This window comes from Herpailurus yagouaroundi, unplaced genomic scaffold (genome assembly GCF_014898765.1).
Source record: "Herpailurus yagouaroundi ecotype Mexico unplaced genomic scaffold, PumYag 160, whole genome shotgun sequence".
In the NCBI taxonomy this organism is placed as follows: Eukaryota; Metazoa; Chordata; class Mammalia; order Carnivora; family Felidae; genus Herpailurus; species Herpailurus yagouaroundi.
In genome coordinates, this window is record NW_024412401.1 from 52,365,902 (window position 1) to 52,382,257 (window position 16,356).

Genomic DNA, 16,356 nt, shown 5'->3' on the forward strand with positions numbered 1-16,356 from the left:
GGGCAGGAAGGCCCTCCTTTCTCCCCCAGGCCGTGCCCGCTTTCGGGGCTCCCCGCCCGCTCCCCACGGTGGCTCCCACGGTGACCGTCTCCCCTCCTTGTCTCCAGCGCCGTCTTAGGCTGTTCTTTCTACCTCCTGGATTTGCCGGAGGATGAGCTGTGCCGGGTGACGCCTCTCCCGACAGCTGAGTGTAAGAGAAGGGTCCCCGCAGCCTGCCCTCCGGCCCCCACGTGGCCTCATGAGTCGCTCTGGAGCTTTCTTGCTGGTACAGCCTTCGAAAACAAGAACGGGACAGAAAGCTCACCTTCAGATGTGGGGCCCTCTGAAGCGGCCGCCTGTGTTTGGAAAGGGTCCTGTGGTCTGTCTGCACGAGGTCCTTGCGGCTCTGCCCCCGAGGGCCCGAGCCCGCGTTCTGGGCTCCCCTGCCGCCCCCCCACCGGGTGCGGCTGGACAAGCCCGCGTGGAAGCCGACTCGGGGCGGCCCTCCGCACGGTCCCCTTCTCTGGGCCCCCGTCTGGTCGTCTGTGGCACGAAGGGTTTAGACTGCATTCCCACCGTACCCGGGAGGTCTGAGATGGCACGCTTGCCTTCTGTTGTTCCTTTTTTTTCCGCGGTATTTGTGAAGCGTCTCAAACGCGCGGGATACCGTCGAGAATTGTCCCGCCGACTCGTGTGCCCCGCCTGGTGTCCGCCGGGCCCGGGCTTCACGGCGCCCACTTTGTCCCAGAGGCTCTTCCCGTTTTCTTTCCTTCTGTGCCGGTCAGCTTTAGGGCCCTCAGGACAAGAGGTGACCCGGGTCAGGTTCATGTTTGCCCCAGCGTCGAGGACCGAGACTCTGAGAAAGTCCTGGACTCGGGGCAAGTGACAGGGGCCATGGCGTCCCTCCGGAGGGGAGCTGACCCTGGGGCCGCGGTTCCGCGGAGGCCCAGCCCGGCCGCCCGCCTCGGCCCAGGTTGGCCAGGAGGGCTTGGCAGAGGCACGTGGGACGAGTCCCAGAAAGCACCGTCGGGGCTTGGCTTCCTGCCGCCGTTCCCAGCCTTCGCCGTTGCCAGCCCTCTGGGTCTGACAGAGGAGCCCTTGGTGCCCCCCCCACCCCGGCCTCCGAAACTGCCTCATTCCAATCCCGGCCTCGTCCGGAGTCCCTTCCTGCCCCACCGGGAGGATGGGGGTGGTCTTCTCCCCTCCGTTCCCCCCACCTCACTTCTTCCCGAGCCCCACACACAGACTGCCCCGCCCCCACCCCCACCCCTCCTCAGATGCAGTAAATTAACTCGAGGGGAAGACACTTTGCAGTGAACGTGGGCACCGTAGCACGTGCTGCCTGCCGGCCGCCAACTGCAGTGGTGACAGAAAACAGGACGCTGCGGGGGGTCTTAGCAGGTGACGCGAAAGCCAGCCCTGACCTCGGCAGAAAGGAAGGCCCCGACTTGTCGCCCCGCTCCAGGCTTCTCGTCCCTCCACGCCCGGGGCTGGCCGCTGCCACCCTGTTCCGCAGCCCAGCCCTCGCGGCCGGCACCACACAGAGCGCACACCCCGGGGAGTGCACTGGACGCGACCCCACGCGCCTCCTCTCCCGCTCTGCTCCTGTCCCGGAAAGGCGCGAAGCTAGATTGGGATCAGGCGCGCAGGGTGGCCCTCGGCCCCTCTGCCGTGTGGCCCTCGTCTTCCCGTCCTCACCGCGGCAGTCTCTGGGCCGTTTTCCCTGTATTCTGCTCGTCCAGGGTGAAAGCCGCCAGTTCTCGAACAGAAGGGCCAGGGGAAGGGTGCGGGCAGCACCACTTGGATCCTCTGTCCCGTTTGAAGGCCGATTCGGGGAGCCTCAGACGCAGTCGCCCCAACCCCGGGGCTCCCTGCAGCTCGGATCTCCACCCTAAGGGTCCAGGCCGGTCCCACCAGTTGCGGGGGGGACAGCCGTCCCGCCCGGCCCCACCCTTACAGGGACCGAGGTCACACCCGTCTGCCCGTCGGCCAGCCTGCTGCCACCTTCCCCGGCCGCGGGGCCTGGAGCGAGCGCAGAGCAGGGCCCGGCGCGGGGGGCCTGACCCTTTGTGTTCTCCGCACAGGCCAGCAGAGCCAGCCGCAGAACAGCCAGCCCGACTACAGCAAGGCCTGGGAAGACTATTACAAAAAACAGAGTGAGTGAGACGGCCTTCCGAGCAAGCAGACCCCTAGGCCCAGAGGCCCCGCGCCTTAGGCTTCGTCGGCCGTGCCTCCCCGTCACCTTTGTTCTTCAACACTTTCCCTGTGTGACTCGATCTCAGTCCTGCCTTTGTCTCCCTGGGTCCCTGTGTGTCTGTCAGAGGAGACGTCCCCCCCGCCCCCCAACCCCTTCTGGATGCCACAGGGCCTGAGGACAGCTCAGGGCCGGCTGTCCCTGCCTCGGCCGCCCCCTTTAGAACCACTTGGCCAGGACTTAGACCAGCCAGGCGTCCTCTTCCGTGACCGGCTTTTTCTGGTCGTTTCCGGGTGGGGAAGAGGAAGAACAAAACTCAGGGCGGGAGTCTAAAATTGGAGGGGGTGTTGAGGTGCTGGCCTCCCGCCTCGAGGAAGCTCATTTTCTTAGCTATGCCAGAAACAAAACCCATCTTTTTAACGAGAGAAGGAAGAGATTTGGGAACAGCAACCAGAAAAGCCCCCAAATAACTCATTGAAAATTCGTGCGACATCCTCCGTATGTATTTGCGAAACTGCCGAGCCACAGTGGCTGTCGGGGAAGACGGCTCACGTGCTTTGATTTCGAAGGGTGTCACCTGCTGGTTGGAGCGGCTCAGGTCAGAGGCCGCTGAGGAGATGTTCGCCCTGGTGTTTGGGATCATCACCAGGTGGATAGCCCTTCCAGGGACTTCGATGGGGGTCAGGGAGGTAATCGGCACCCCCAAGCACCTGCTGAAAGGCCAGATGCCCCGTCTTCCCCAGACCTCCCGAGTCTAGACTCCCAGACATACGTGGGCCTGTGTTTCCAGCCCTGGTGGGATTGGCCCCTCCCCTCCGCACAGGCGCACCCCACACCCAAGCCAGGTACTTACACTCCTTTCCCTCTTCCCGCCTCTCTGTCTCTCTCTCTCTCCCTCCCTCTCTCCCTCCCTCCCTTTGTCTCTCTCTGTCTCTCTCTCTGGCACTGGCAGCCGACGGGGCAGGCAGACAGACGCAGAGAAGGTGATTCTGGAGAGAAGACAGACAGGAGGGTCCCGTAGGGGCGGAGCAGGGCCAGGAGCACGAGGCCAATGGCACCTTCTTGGGGCAGGCACGCGGGCCGCGCCCGGCCGCCCCCAAGCCTTTGGGAAGGGACCCCTCCAAGCTGGCAGTGTCCCCGACCTCCCCCCGCCACATGCCCACCCCCGGTAACCCCTGTCCTCTCCTCTGTCGGTCAGGTCACGCCGCCAGCGCTGCCCCTCCGGCCAGCTCCCCGCCGGACTACACGATGGCCTGGGCCGAATATTACAGACAGCAGGTCGCTTTCTACGGGCAGACGTTAGGACAGGCTCAGGCCCACAGCCAGGTGCGTCACCGGCCAGCAGGCCCGGCCCCCAGCCCCTTTCCCCGGAACCTGGGTGTGCGCCCGGCCACGGCCACGCCGGCCCCCTCCTCGCCCCGGAGAGAGCGGGTTTGGGCCAAGCGGGGGAGGGATTGGCTGGGCAGCCCCTGGGAGGAAGGCGACTCACGCCCGGTGCTGAGTGGCACTCAGCTTCCCCAGCTGTCGGGGAGTGCGCCCAGACGGAGGACCCGGGGCGGGCTTGGCGTCACGGTAGGGACCGTGGGGGTCACGGTCCTTGAAGAGGGCGGTGTGGCCTCACTGTCACCCTTGGCCCCGGCCAGAGGTGAGGGGCAGGCGGCAGGAGGGCGAGTCCGTAGCATCTGCGGGCCCGACAGGGCAGGGCGCCTGGCCTTCATCCCACGCGGAAACCCTCTCGGCTCTCGTCCGGTCAGAAGCCAGAAACCGGTTTCTTATTAACATAGGGAACGTGGCGAGATCCTCCCACAGAGCATTTCTCAGATGACCCGACGCCAGCCAGGTCCCTGTGGAGGCGTGTCGGTTACCACAGGCCCCGGGCCCAAAGCTCGCTGGTCATCTCATCGCCAAAATTGGCCCTCTGTGCCCGGGGCCCTGCAGAGACAGGGGACGGGGCTGATGGGTGGCCGAGGACAGCTCTCTCGCGCCCACTCCCCTGCCCCACACCGCGGTGTCCCTTGCTTGGAGAGCCGCCCAGGACCTCCTGTTCAGGAGAGGGTTTGTCTGGGCCAGGTCCCATGACGCGGGGCCCCGGGGAAACACGGAGACATTGGCTCGTGTGTGTGTGTGTGTGTGTGTCCACGCCTGTTGAGGGGCCAGAGGGGGGAGGGTGACCTGTCACCCCCTGCCGACAGAGACGAGGACATGAGAGGTGGCCTCACAGACTAACTTCTGTCCCCTTCCTTCCCCAGGAGCAGTAGGACGGCGGCCCGCAGTGCTTTTCTCCCCGAAATCATTGTGAGCGAAAACCCGTTTGTAACAGAGGTTTATAGATTTGCAAACCTTTTGATGAAGAACTTTTGTTTTGTTCTGTGAAACACTATATTTAGATTAACAGGACTTTTCTAAAAATCGGGAAAAATTCATTACTAAAAATGGCTGATAATTTCTGTTTCATTGTTCTTGTTTGTTATTTCAAACGTGTAAGCTCTGGGATTCTTTTTGGAGCAGTGCCTACAAATTCAGGCACCAGAATGTGCCTCAGAGCAGTGACATTTCAACACGGTGTGTTTTCGTTTCGTTTCGTTTCGTCGCGCGTCTTTTTATTTAGTTTTTTGGTTTGTTTTTTTTTTTTTTTTTTCTGTTGCGACAGAAAGTGGCTTGGAAATCTTAGGTGGTATGTAACAAATTCTTTTAAAAATTTTTAAACAGTATTTAAATATTCTTAAATGTGTAAATTCATTAAATGTTTTACTTCTAATTTCTTGTATCTTGGCTGTCTGGTTTTACTGCATTTTTTAAAAAAACTGAACTATTATGTATTGTAATTAATTATGTGAATTCTGAATTGAGACAGAGAATTGTATTGCTGTCCAACAGGGATTGGGAGGGGGCATTTTATAGGGTTTGTATAATTTCTAGAGTGCTAAAGGGGTAATATAAAAATGTATTCTTGTGTTTAGCATACGTTTTTTTTTCGTGTCTCCATTACCATTTGCAACTGTGTATCTAAGACCTCCAAGCTGGTTTTAAAAACAAAACGAAAAACCTTTCTCTCTTCTCTCAGAAATATAAATACTGTTATTTTTAATATTAAAAAGAAATCCGATATAACTTTTAACAAACACTGTGGAACATTAAACCGCATAAAAATGTAGTAACTATTTTTTAATTCCAAGGTGTTCCCTTCCTTTTTCCTTTGAGATATTTTCTTAATATTTGTCAAATTAACTAGACGAATAAATAAATCTAGTATTAACCACAATATGAATTAAATGATTTTGATTTAATAAAAGGGATAATATGATCCTCCGACGTTTACCGTAGTGTATCTTGTACAGATAACATGTATTTTTAAAGGAAAGAAAAACGGAATCGAAGCTGTTTTTCCTCGCATTTTTCATTGACCTGAGGGACATTCCGTTTGAAATGTGCCGACGTTACAGTCTCTGTTTTTTTCTCCTTATTTTCCTTATAATGCTTGAAATGTCTAACTATTAAAAAAAAGGCAATTGGAAAATGTTATGCATGTTGTTTTAAAAAAAAAAAGTGTTTATTTGACTGACAATTCATTTTACACTCTATATAATAAAATTTCCACAAGACGTCTTGTGGGCGAAGTATTTTTAGTCTGTTCGCTTTCCTCTCGCTAGTTCGGCCCCCTGCCCCCCGCCCCCCTGCCCCCCGCCCCCGGCCATAAAATCGAGCGAAGATTCTTGCGGTTCGTAGCCCGCTTGTCCCGCGCAAACATCAGCCCGACTTAGCTGGGGCCCGGCTCGTTAAGCTCATTTTATTTTAAAGGCTTCGCAGAAGCGGACGGTCTGACGGGAGAGCCTCGATCACCACCAGCCCCTCTTACCTGTCCCATCTGGCCGGGGGGGGGGGGGGGGGGTGCTGTGACACCGAGACGTCAATAGCGAGTTTCCTCACGGCTGTCATGCTAAGTGGAGCCGGAAGATTCATCGAAGGGAGGTTGTGACCAGCTCTGCAGCCAGATCCGCACGCTTCCCGAAACTTGAGTCGGCACACAGCCTCCCTCCGCCCGCGCGCCTCCCCACACCCCTCCCGGGCACGCGGGGCGGCCAGGCCGGGGGACATCAGGGCTGCTCTGGGCCCGGTGCCCTTGGCCTGCCTTCCACGCTGTCCTAGGCTGCCCGGCCGCTCCCTCCGGGGCCCCGAGCCCCGCCGAGGGATACCGGGGGCTGGGAGACCCGGAAAGCCCCAGCGAATGTGCCTCCTTCCCGTGTTCCCGTTAAGGAAACAAAAGGGGGGGGGGGGGGGGTCCTTACCCACAGGTTCGAGTCACAGAGGGCCCTGCCGTTTCAGGACAGGGCGTGACCGTGTGGGCCCTGCTCTAGAGGGGACTCCCGACTTTCAATATTTGACAACGCCCTCCCACGGCCGCTAGCTTTACACGTGAGTCATTGCCTCGTGTAGACGCCCGGTGCTGCGAGCACCCCGTGTAGAACCCTCGGTGGGGCGCAGCATTCTCGCGCGACCCGCGCGGGCCCCGCTCCCCTTCCCCCCCCCCAACCCCAAGGGGGGGGGGGGGAAGCATCTGTGGCTCCTCGAGGCCGAAAAGGGGTGTGGACGGCAGCCGTGCGGAGGCCTGTTGAGAGCCGGAAGACAAAAAGATGTGGCATCTTCAACTACACCTCTAGAGAATCGAGTTTGACGTTGAGAAATTGAATGGTAAAAGCCACTTGGAAAGAAGGAGGGGCGGGCAGGAGGAGGGCATAAACGCTGATGATGGGAATGGGAATTGGGGAGAGGGCATTACAGAGAAGACTTCCTTCTAATTCATCTTCCAAGCTCTGCCAAAACAGCATTTGGCATGGTTCACAGGGAGCGATTGTGTGATAATGAACCCTAAGGTGTCCCTTAATTGAAGACTGAGCATTGCGGTTCGTGCCAAGAGTCGTAAATGGTGCAGGCTTGCGGGAGGATGCATTTTCTTAAATGTATCGGTAAGTACAGATTAGCGTTTGTCCCCAGTGAAATGCCCATACTATAAATTATGGAAATCTCTCTCTCTCTCTCTCTCTCTCTCTGTCTCTGATGCAACCTTTTATTGAAGCGGGGGAAGGAGGGGTATAGTGCAGCAGGAGGCAGGGGGGAAAGTTTGCAAGCATATGAAATTTGGCCCTTCATTAACATGGCGCCCACAGAAGATGGTTTTCATCAGCTGTCTGGTGTTCTGGAAGGAAGGCCAAAGTGCTTGAAATGTACCAAGTTCAGCGATTGTGTTCCATTAAGAAAGCTGCACGGTCATCACTGAAAGGACAGTCTGGGTTTGGGGAGGCGGGGGTGGGGCGGGTGCCCAGTCTGACTCCAGAACCCTGCCCCCCGCCTTCTCCCACCCACCACCACACGCCCCCGGACTTGGCCTCGGCCCGCCTCCCCAGGGCAGTGTTCAAGGACCGGGCTGGGCTGTTACCGAACGACCCAAGAGTTTGGGCTGGGGGTGGGGAGTGCTCCCGGCAGCGTGCTCCATCGACGTCCCTGCCCTCTCAGCGGGTGGCGGGGGGGGGGTGCCGTCTTTTCAGTGTCCCTTTTCAGGGGGGTGACCGTCCGTGGTGCCCTGCAGCCCCCACAGTCGGGTTGGCTGGGGCCCAGATGGCATGAGACAGGACCCGGCCCACGAGGGCGTTTGGACGCCACGGAGCCTCAGCTCCCAGCCGGCTGCGATGGCACAGTTTTCCGAGCCCCACTTCTGGTCCCCGGGGACACAGCCGGGTTTGGTTTTTTTTTTTTTTTTAGACAGGCTAATGCAAATGGTCCTAACAGACTCTTAGAGATTAATGGCCAGAAAGTGGCTTGACAGTTCCGCAGGGGGTGCTGCTGGCCCTGGGTCCGTGCCTGGCGTGGGGTGGAAGGGGAAGTCGAGGAACCCCCGTAACAACGAAGCTCCTTGCTGGCCTTTGTCCCGAGGGACTTCTAGCAGCCTCTAGCAAGGGAGTTCTGGTCCCTTCCCAGAGGAGACAGATGAAGGTCTCCATGTCTTGGAGGGTAGACAGGAGGGTCCTTCCCATTTCACAGCCGAGGGCCCCTCGTGACTTGAGCGGTCATCCAGATGACCTGCCCTCGTTCAGACAAGTGGAGGGGCCGGTTCTGTGCCAAGTTCTATGCTGTGCTCATCCAGGGCTGCATTCGAGAGCCCACAGGAGCGTCAGGACCGCCAAGCGAGGCAGCCAAGATGGCGGGGGAGTGGCCGTGAAAGCGTTGAGCGCCGACCGTGGGCCAGGCCCCGTGAGGCCCTTACAGCCGACCGTTGTCTTCCGTTCCGCATTTACGAATGCCCCTGCTCACCAACGGTTGTGTGTAATCTCCAGATGAACACCCACCGCGCTTCTGTGGATGTTCTCGGCCAAAAAAAATACAATCGGAGTTGCGCGACGCACGGGTCTCTCGCCGAGGGAAACAGAGGCAACGCGCTGCCTGCCCGTCACGGCTCTGGGGCTGTAGGCAAGTGTCCGTCTGGCGGTCTATTCAGTGCCACGGTTTTGCAACGTTTGTGCTTCCTGTGGGTGGTTTCGCTGCTGAAAATGGCCCTGAGCACGGTGCCGTCCAGTAGCCCTAAGTACAAGCAGGCAGTTGGTGTCAGTGAACCGACAATATATATGAAATGAGGTGTTTTTATTTTTTTATACCTGTTTATTTCATTTAATCTCTACACCCCAGCGTGGGGCTTGAACTCATGACCCCAAGCTCAAGCGTCACGCGCTCCTCCGGCTGAGCCACCCGGGCGCCCCAAATAAGGGTCTTTACTGTTTTATGAAGTTTGCTTATTTTCGTTTTGAGAGAGCGCACAAGCCGGGGAGGAACAGACAGAGAGAGGGAGACAAGAGAGAATCCCAAGCAGGTTCCGCACGGTCAGCACAGAGCCCGACGCTCGGACCATGAGATCGTGCGTGACCTGAGCCGAGATCCAGAGTCGGACGTTTAACCTACAGAGCCAGCCGGGCGCCCCCAGAAAAGGTGTCTTTAAACGGAAACACGCATTAAACACGGTTACGTGCCGGTGGGTGAAACGCTGTGGCCAGAGGCGTGAAGGGACCTAACCTTGTGTCTCCCCTGGGAGCGATGGTGCCGTCTTCCCCGATTCAGCTTCTCCGAGACTTTATAGAGCGTAACGGCGGCAGCGGCGTGGAGGGTATAAATGCACCGACACTCGAGCTTGGGTGTGAGCACTGCCCCCACCGCTGTGACCTAAGGCACATTATTCAGCACTCCGTGCCCCCAGCTCCCTCAACTGCAGCGTGGGGATGAGAACTATCCACCTGGTCAGGGGCTGAGTTAGGATTCAATGACAAGTATGTAGAGCACTTGACATCTGCTTCGTGATGAGCACCCAAAACATGGCAACTCATGGTAATGACTGAGTCCAGGACCTCTGACTGTTTCAGTGGCTTTTCCCATTCCGCGGCGAGTGCCAGGGGCTGACTGTGCGATCTGAAAAAGGCATCAGCCTCGCTACTGACCCTCTCTCTGGCTTCTTCCGGGCTCTCCCGGTCTCCCCCAGGATTCTAGGACCCCCAGATCAAGTTTGTTGGTCCCCCAAAGCCATGGCGGCCAGGCCGTTAGGAAAGAGCGGCCTTCGTGGGCAGGTGGGGCAACTCTGGGAGAAGCCAGGACCCCACCCATCCACCCAAACACACACACACACACACACACACACACACACACACATCGCCGTGTGCCACAGATGTGTGGGCTGGCCAGCGCGCGGGGGTGCGGATCAAGGCTGCTCCATTCTGGCCTGAAAGCTGATGTTCAAGGCAATCCTATTTCAAGCACACCGAGAAGGAGTTTGATCCTTTGTGTCTCGCCCTCTCGCATCAGATTCTCTAATCGGGACCCCCTGGGAAGCAGGGACCTGGGCCCCAAACTGTCCCAGCTGTACTCACTGTAGCCACTTTGTTGAGTTCCCACGACACTCCAGAAAAATCCATGAACCTTCAGTTCACTGCGGGGGAGTCGGATGGGAGAAGGGTGACAAGGGGGGGCGCCTGGGCGGCTCGGTCGGTTGAGTGACGTCAGCTCAGGTCGTGATCTCACGGTTTACAGTTCCGAGCCCCACAATGGGCTCTCTGCTGTCAGACCAGAGCCTGCTTAGGATCCTCCGTCCCCCTCTCTCTGTCCCTCCCCTGCTCACACTCTCTCTCAAAAATAAACAAATAAATAACTGTGGTACTTTTTTTTCTTTTTGCAGTGTTTTAATCCGTGTAGATAGGCAACTATCACAATTGAAAGGATACTGCTTAGTAATTAATTAGACTGTAAGAAAAAAACTCTACCACAAAACCACCTCCCTAAGTGATCAGGGTCCTAGAAAATGGTACTTTTTAAATGTCGCTTTTCATTTCTTTGTCGCTGGTTTTAGAAAAGTAGTTTTTTTTTTATTTATTTTTTTATTTTTTTTTTCAACGTTTATTTATTTTTGGGACAGAGAGAGACAGAGCATGAACGGGGGAGGGGCAGAGAGAGAGGGAGACACAGAATCGGAAACAGGCTCCAGGCTCTGAGCCGTCAGCCCAGAGCCCAACGCGGGGCTCGAACTCCCGGACCGCGAGATCGTGACCTGGCTGAAGTCGGACGCTCAACCGACTGCGCCACCCAGGCGCCTCTAGAAAAGTAGTTTTTAAGTTTCTTGACCTGGATTCCAATGACTTTATTTGAATTCCTTATTAAGTCTAATAGCTTGTAGATTCATTTGGATTTTCTTTGTTCTAAATCATGTCATTCACGAATAACCGTGGTGTTATTTTTTTCCTTCCAATCTTTGTGCCATTTAAAAAAAAAATCGACTGTTTCACTGCCCTGTCCAAAGCCTCCAGTACACAGTTCAGCAAAAGTTGTAGGGACGGGGCATCCTGGCTGGTCTCATCCGTAATCTCGGCGGGAACACATTTAATAATTCGCCATTAATTATGTTTGCTGTCCATTTGTTATACACACTGTTTATCAGATAAGGGAGTTCCTTCCTGTTTCTGTTTTATCATGACTGGGGGCCAAATTTTTCAAATGCTTTTTCTGCATCTAAAGAAATCATCCTATGATTCATCTCCTTTTTAATATTAATATAGCAAATTACAGTGATTGTTCAATATTAAACCAGCCTTGCATTCCTAGAATAAACCTCACTTGGTCACAATCTGTTATCAATGTTTCTTGTATATCATTGGATTAAGTTGCTAACATTTTTCTTTGGGATTTTTGCGCATATATTCATGAGAACAACCGATCTATAATCTAAATCGTAATTTAACCCATTGAAGACCCACAACATGTTGACTTGTGCTACTTAATAGCTCACGACTCATTTCCATCTGGCTATGCCGTCGCTGGTCACATTCCTGATGAGGGATGTTCTAACTCCGGACTGCGCTTTGAATACCTCCAGCAAAATTATACCACAAGGTTCATTACTGAGTTCCAGACTCAGATGCCAGGCAAGGCTCCAGCAGACAGACCACCTCACCGTGGCCAGGTTTATCACATCAGATATTCCTTCTGCCCCATCGCTCTTTCTTCTCCTTCCGGGACTGCAATTTCGCATCTGTTACACCTTGTAATTGTCCCACAGTTCTTGGCTAGCTTGTTGTGTCTTTCATTTTTCTTTGCTCTTTGCACTTCCGTTTGGTAAGTTTCTGTCAACACATATTTAAGCTCCCTGATTCGTTCCCCCGCCACAGGCAGCTTACTGATGAGCCCGCCAAAGGCATTTTTCATTTCTGTTACAGTGGCTTTCTTTTTTTTTTTTAATGTTTACGTATTTTTGAGAGAGGGAGAGAGCATGCGTGTGCAAGAGAGAGTGGGGGGAGGAGGAACAGAGAGAGGGAGACGGAGGATCCCAAGCAGGCGCTGTGCTGACAGCAGAGAGCCCGATGCGGGGCTCGAACTCACGAACTGTGAGATCATGACCTGAACCGAAGTCAGACGCTTAACCGACTGAGCCACCCAGGCGCCCTTCCGGTGTTCTTAACTTCTAGCATTTCCTTTCGATTCTTTCTTAGAGTTCCCATCTCTCTCCTTACATGCGTATCTGTTCTCCCCTTTGCCTACTTTTTCTACTAGAGTGCTCAACATATTAATCATAGTTATTTTCAGTTCCTTGTCCGATCATTCTGAAACTGGGGTCATACCTGAGTCTGGTTCTGATCATTGTTTTGTCTCTCCAGATTGTGTCTGTTGTTTGTTTTGTCTTCTTGTTTTGTTTTTGCCTTTTGGCATGCCTTGTGATTATTTTTGCTGTTGAGAGCCAAACCCGCTGTAGCAGAGACTAGGAACCGAGGTAAATAGGCTTTTAGCATAAGGAGTATGTGAGTCTGCCTACGAGTGAGGCTATGTCATATTTGCTGTAGTTGCCAGCGTCTGTGGTTTCGAATTCTCTTAGTGTCTCTTCTCACCTCCTGTTTTGACTTTGGGCTTCCCTGCACACTCCTCCTCAGATAGAACCTTGCAACGCGTTTAGCTGGGATCACCACCCCCACACAGATAGGATCACCACCCACATCCTGGAGTTCCTGCCGGTGGGGAGGAGGGGAGGTCCAGGAGACTGGAACACTCTACAGTTGCTCAGTGGCAGGTCCGTCTCTTAGTGAGCCTGGCTCTCAGGGCCGCTTCTCCAGTCCAAGAGCTTTTCCTTGCCTGCCTCCCACTCCCTTCTCCTGCTACTCTACTCCCCACAAATTCTTGGAAGCTCTGTCTCCTGCCGATGATGTCTGATTGTCCATTTGTTTTCCCTTAGGTGAGACAGGAAGTCTGGAGGGAGCTGGAGGGAGGGGAGACTTCCCCTCCCCAGTTTGGGATAAGGCTCTGGGTGAATTTCACCAGGACGCCTCTCCCCTCCCCATGCTGGGGCACTAGCTGGTCTCTTCTCAGATCTCCTCCTGGAGAACCTGGTGGGGTTCCTGGAGGTAAAAAACCGTGGCTCCCCCCCGCGTCCACACTCAGCGTCCAGCGATCTGTCAAAATCGCCACGATGTGTTCCTGCACCTTTGTGGCCCCAGCAACTCTGCTGCGGGTGAACACATCCTGCCCGTGACTCGCCAGGTTCCCCATCTCCCCAGATCGCTGGGTAACAGTTGCCTTTCAACCTCAGTTCTCCAAAGGGTCCTGGAAAAATTGCTGGTTTTCAGTGTGTCCAGCATTTCCCTTTCCTTTTTTTTTTTTTTTTTTTAAACACTTACTCTTTTTTGAGAGACAGTGAGAGACAGGAGGGGCAGAGAGAGAAGGAGACCCAGAATCCAAAGCAGGCTCCAAGTTCTGAGCCGTCAGCACAGAGCCCGATGTGGGGCTCGAACCCACGAACTGAGAGATCATGACCTGAGCCGAAGTCGGACGCTTAACCGACTGAGCCACCCAGGTGCCCCCAGCTTTTTCTTATTTGTAAGGCCTACAGTGGTGACGTCTGAGTTCTCGACATGTTGGGCTGAAACTAGAAGTCCTCTATCTGTTCTCTAAATCGGATTTCTTCTTAAGAGTTCATCTGGAGGGAGCATTTCCCTGCTCGACACACATTTAAAGCTGCCGATCTGGGTACGTGAGGGTGCAGTTTTGCGCTTCCTGATAGGACGTATGGAGCTGGCATGGGGCACGGTGGGGTGGTGGTTCTAAGCACCCCCTTCATGAGAGTCGTGAGGAGCAGGAGGACGTTCCTACCAGCTGGAGGATGAGGACTTGAGACTCGGGTTCCCTGGCTGACATCTCACCGTGTGCCTGGGATCTGTGGACCCGCCAGCTTGCTCAGGAAAACCTCAGCATCCCGAGCATCAATACCAGGTAGGTCCTCCGCGGCCTCTCTGTGCTCAGACTGGGCTAGCTCAGGGCAAGTGCTTGGGAGATGCTGGGTGAACTACTTTACCTTCAACTCAAGTCTCCAGGGACCAGCCTGCCACACGGTGGGTGTGTGTTGAATATAGTTGCATAATAAAAATAAATACACAACAATCTGAGAGTCTGGAGTGTCCAGGAGCCTCCAGAATAAATACAATTTGGGACCTACTGGGTATTTGAAGCAGTAAATTTCCGCTTCGTTGTAGCTACAACTTATTTAACTGGTCTTCAGATGAGCCTATCGTCTCTAATTGCCCAAAGTCAGACTCTGGACAGACAGGAGGGGAGAGGCTGGAGCCGGTGAGCGGGGGGAGTATTAGCGGTGCAAGTACATGCATTTGGTCTTGCTTTTCAGTGTCCCTTTGGCCGTAGTTGGTACCCACCCAGTGTTTCATATTTCCCACATTTCCAAGCATGGCCACGTGTTACTTTTAAGTGTAGTGAGGTTGCTAATATGAAGCACATTTTCGATCCTATGACCTTTCCATGCATTATGTCTTTTATTCGGCAGGACAGCCCTCCCACCGGAGGTTCTATCATTATCCCCATTTTGCAGATGAAGAAACTGAGGTTCAGAGAGGGGGAATTGGTGCCTGGGCTCCAGACCAGTACCTGCTGGAGCCAGGATTGGACTCACATCCTCGGGTCCTCGGGGCATATCCAGATGGTCCCAGAGGACCCACCGGTTGCGTGGTCTTTGGAAGCACTTGTTAGGAATGACAGCCGCAGCCTCACTCACTGGGCCCATCAGGTCTTACGACACAGGCAGGGTTATTGTGCCCACTTTACAGATGAGATCCAAGCCACGCGGACAGAGGCATCGGGGCCACCAGACTGGCCATGGTGGCCCCCCACCCCACCCAGCCTTGGAAGCTGGTCTGAGAAAGCCAGGACTGCGGCTGCCCTGGTCACGTGGGTGCTCCAAGGCTTTGTATAGAGCCAGGCACACGGTGGCCACTCAATAAATGTTTCTTGGGCAAAAGAATGACCAGAGCCTTCGGGATCTCCGTGAGGCCAGATACAGTGTGGATGGCAGCCAAGGGGATAATTCTCTGCCCCAACCCCCTCTGCTCCGGGGGCATCCCAGGCGGACAGCAGCAGGTGGAAGAGCTGGGAGGCAGGCCGCCGAGAAATGGAGGAAGGCCAGGCAGGCCGGGTGCCACGGGGACAGGGTCTCTGGAAAGGAAGATGGTGTGGGGTCCGGGTAGTTCTTTCGGGCTGTCCCAGGACCCACAGGAGGGGGAAAGCCATCCGAGTTGAAGGGCCATGCCAGAGGGCCTGGAGACACCCGCCTTCCCCAGCCAGCCTCCTCCTCTCTCCATCCTGCCAGCCTGCTTCCCACGCCCACCCCCCTCCTCTCACACACACCCGCCCCCATGTCTCTGTCCCTAGCCTCCCCAGACCTCCCTCTTCCTGCTTCTGGCCCATCTCTCTAGCTCTCAAAAGCCGCAGGCACTTTGGGAATCCCTGCTCGACCTCCTCTCATCTCTACCGGTCCCTGTGTCTCCACGTCGCAGACTTTAACTTTCATCTGGACCCTTCCATCTCGGCCTCTCTTGGCCTCAGTCTCCCTCCGTCTCCGTCCCTCGCCGCCTCCCTCCATAAGCCTGTGTCCAACACCCGCTCGCCGTGCCTCTCCTGGAGTTGTAGCTCCCCTGGGTCCCGCTGCGCCGATTGTCACTCGGACTTGGGCGCTGGCATCCTCGGGGCTGGGAGCCCGGGCGCGGGCGTTGGGGGCGAAGGGTTCTGGAAGGCGCAGGGAAAGGGGGGGGGGGTCCCTGCCCTCGGCGCCCAGCGAGACTCGCGTGCCGGTCACCTGGCGTCCGGGACGCCGGCTCCACTCAGACGTCCTCGACGTAGGCGCCCCGGGGCGCGCCTTTGTCTCTCCCCGGCCCGGGAGGCTAATTAGATTGAGGCGGGCGGGGGCGCCGTCCCTATTCAAGGCGCTGCGGCCGCCGCTCCGCCCGGCAGCCCCCGGCAGGCCAGGCCCGAGTCACGTCCATCAAAACCGTTTCTACGGCCCGCGCCGCCACCCCACCTCGCAGCCCGTCGGGCCTTTGGAGGCGTCGGCGGGGGCGCTGGAGCCCTGAACCGTCCCGCGGGAACGGGGGCCGGGGGACCCGCGGGCCCCACGGGAGGAAGGAATTTCCCTGGGCCACGGCGGGACTGGGACCCGAAAGACTGAGACTCAGCACGGGAGAGAAATAGGAGGAGGAGGCCGAGAGGGTGTGAGAAGCCGGCGAGGGGGCCGGAGCCGGCGAAAGAGGAGAGCGCGCCGGGGAAGGAGGGCGGCGCGGGCGGGGGGAGCGCGGTGGAGGGGAACGGCGGGAGGAGCCGGGACCCCGCGT

At 56.1% G+C, this 16,356-nt stretch overlaps 1 protein-coding gene across 6 annotated transcripts in view; it reads left to right on the plus strand.

Moving 5' to 3' along the window:
* The window catches only part of FUBP3 (far upstream element binding protein 3), a 50,915-nt gene extending 45,122 nt beyond the window's left edge, over positions 1-5,793 (plus strand). For all 6 annotated transcript variants that reach the window (XM_040482648.1, XM_040482647.1, XM_040482651.1 and 3 more), the window contains 3 exons: positions 2,064-2,135; positions 3,372-3,499; positions 4,423-5,793. In XM_040482648.1, coding sequence (XP_040338582.1) covers positions 2,064-2,135; positions 3,372-3,499; positions 4,423-4,431 — 209 coding nt within the window. In that variant the 3' untranslated portion in view covers positions 4,432-5,793. The remainder of the gene's footprint in view (positions 1-2,063; positions 2,136-3,371; positions 3,500-4,422) is intronic.
* The last annotated feature ends 10,563 nt before the right edge of the window (positions 5,794-16,356 follow it).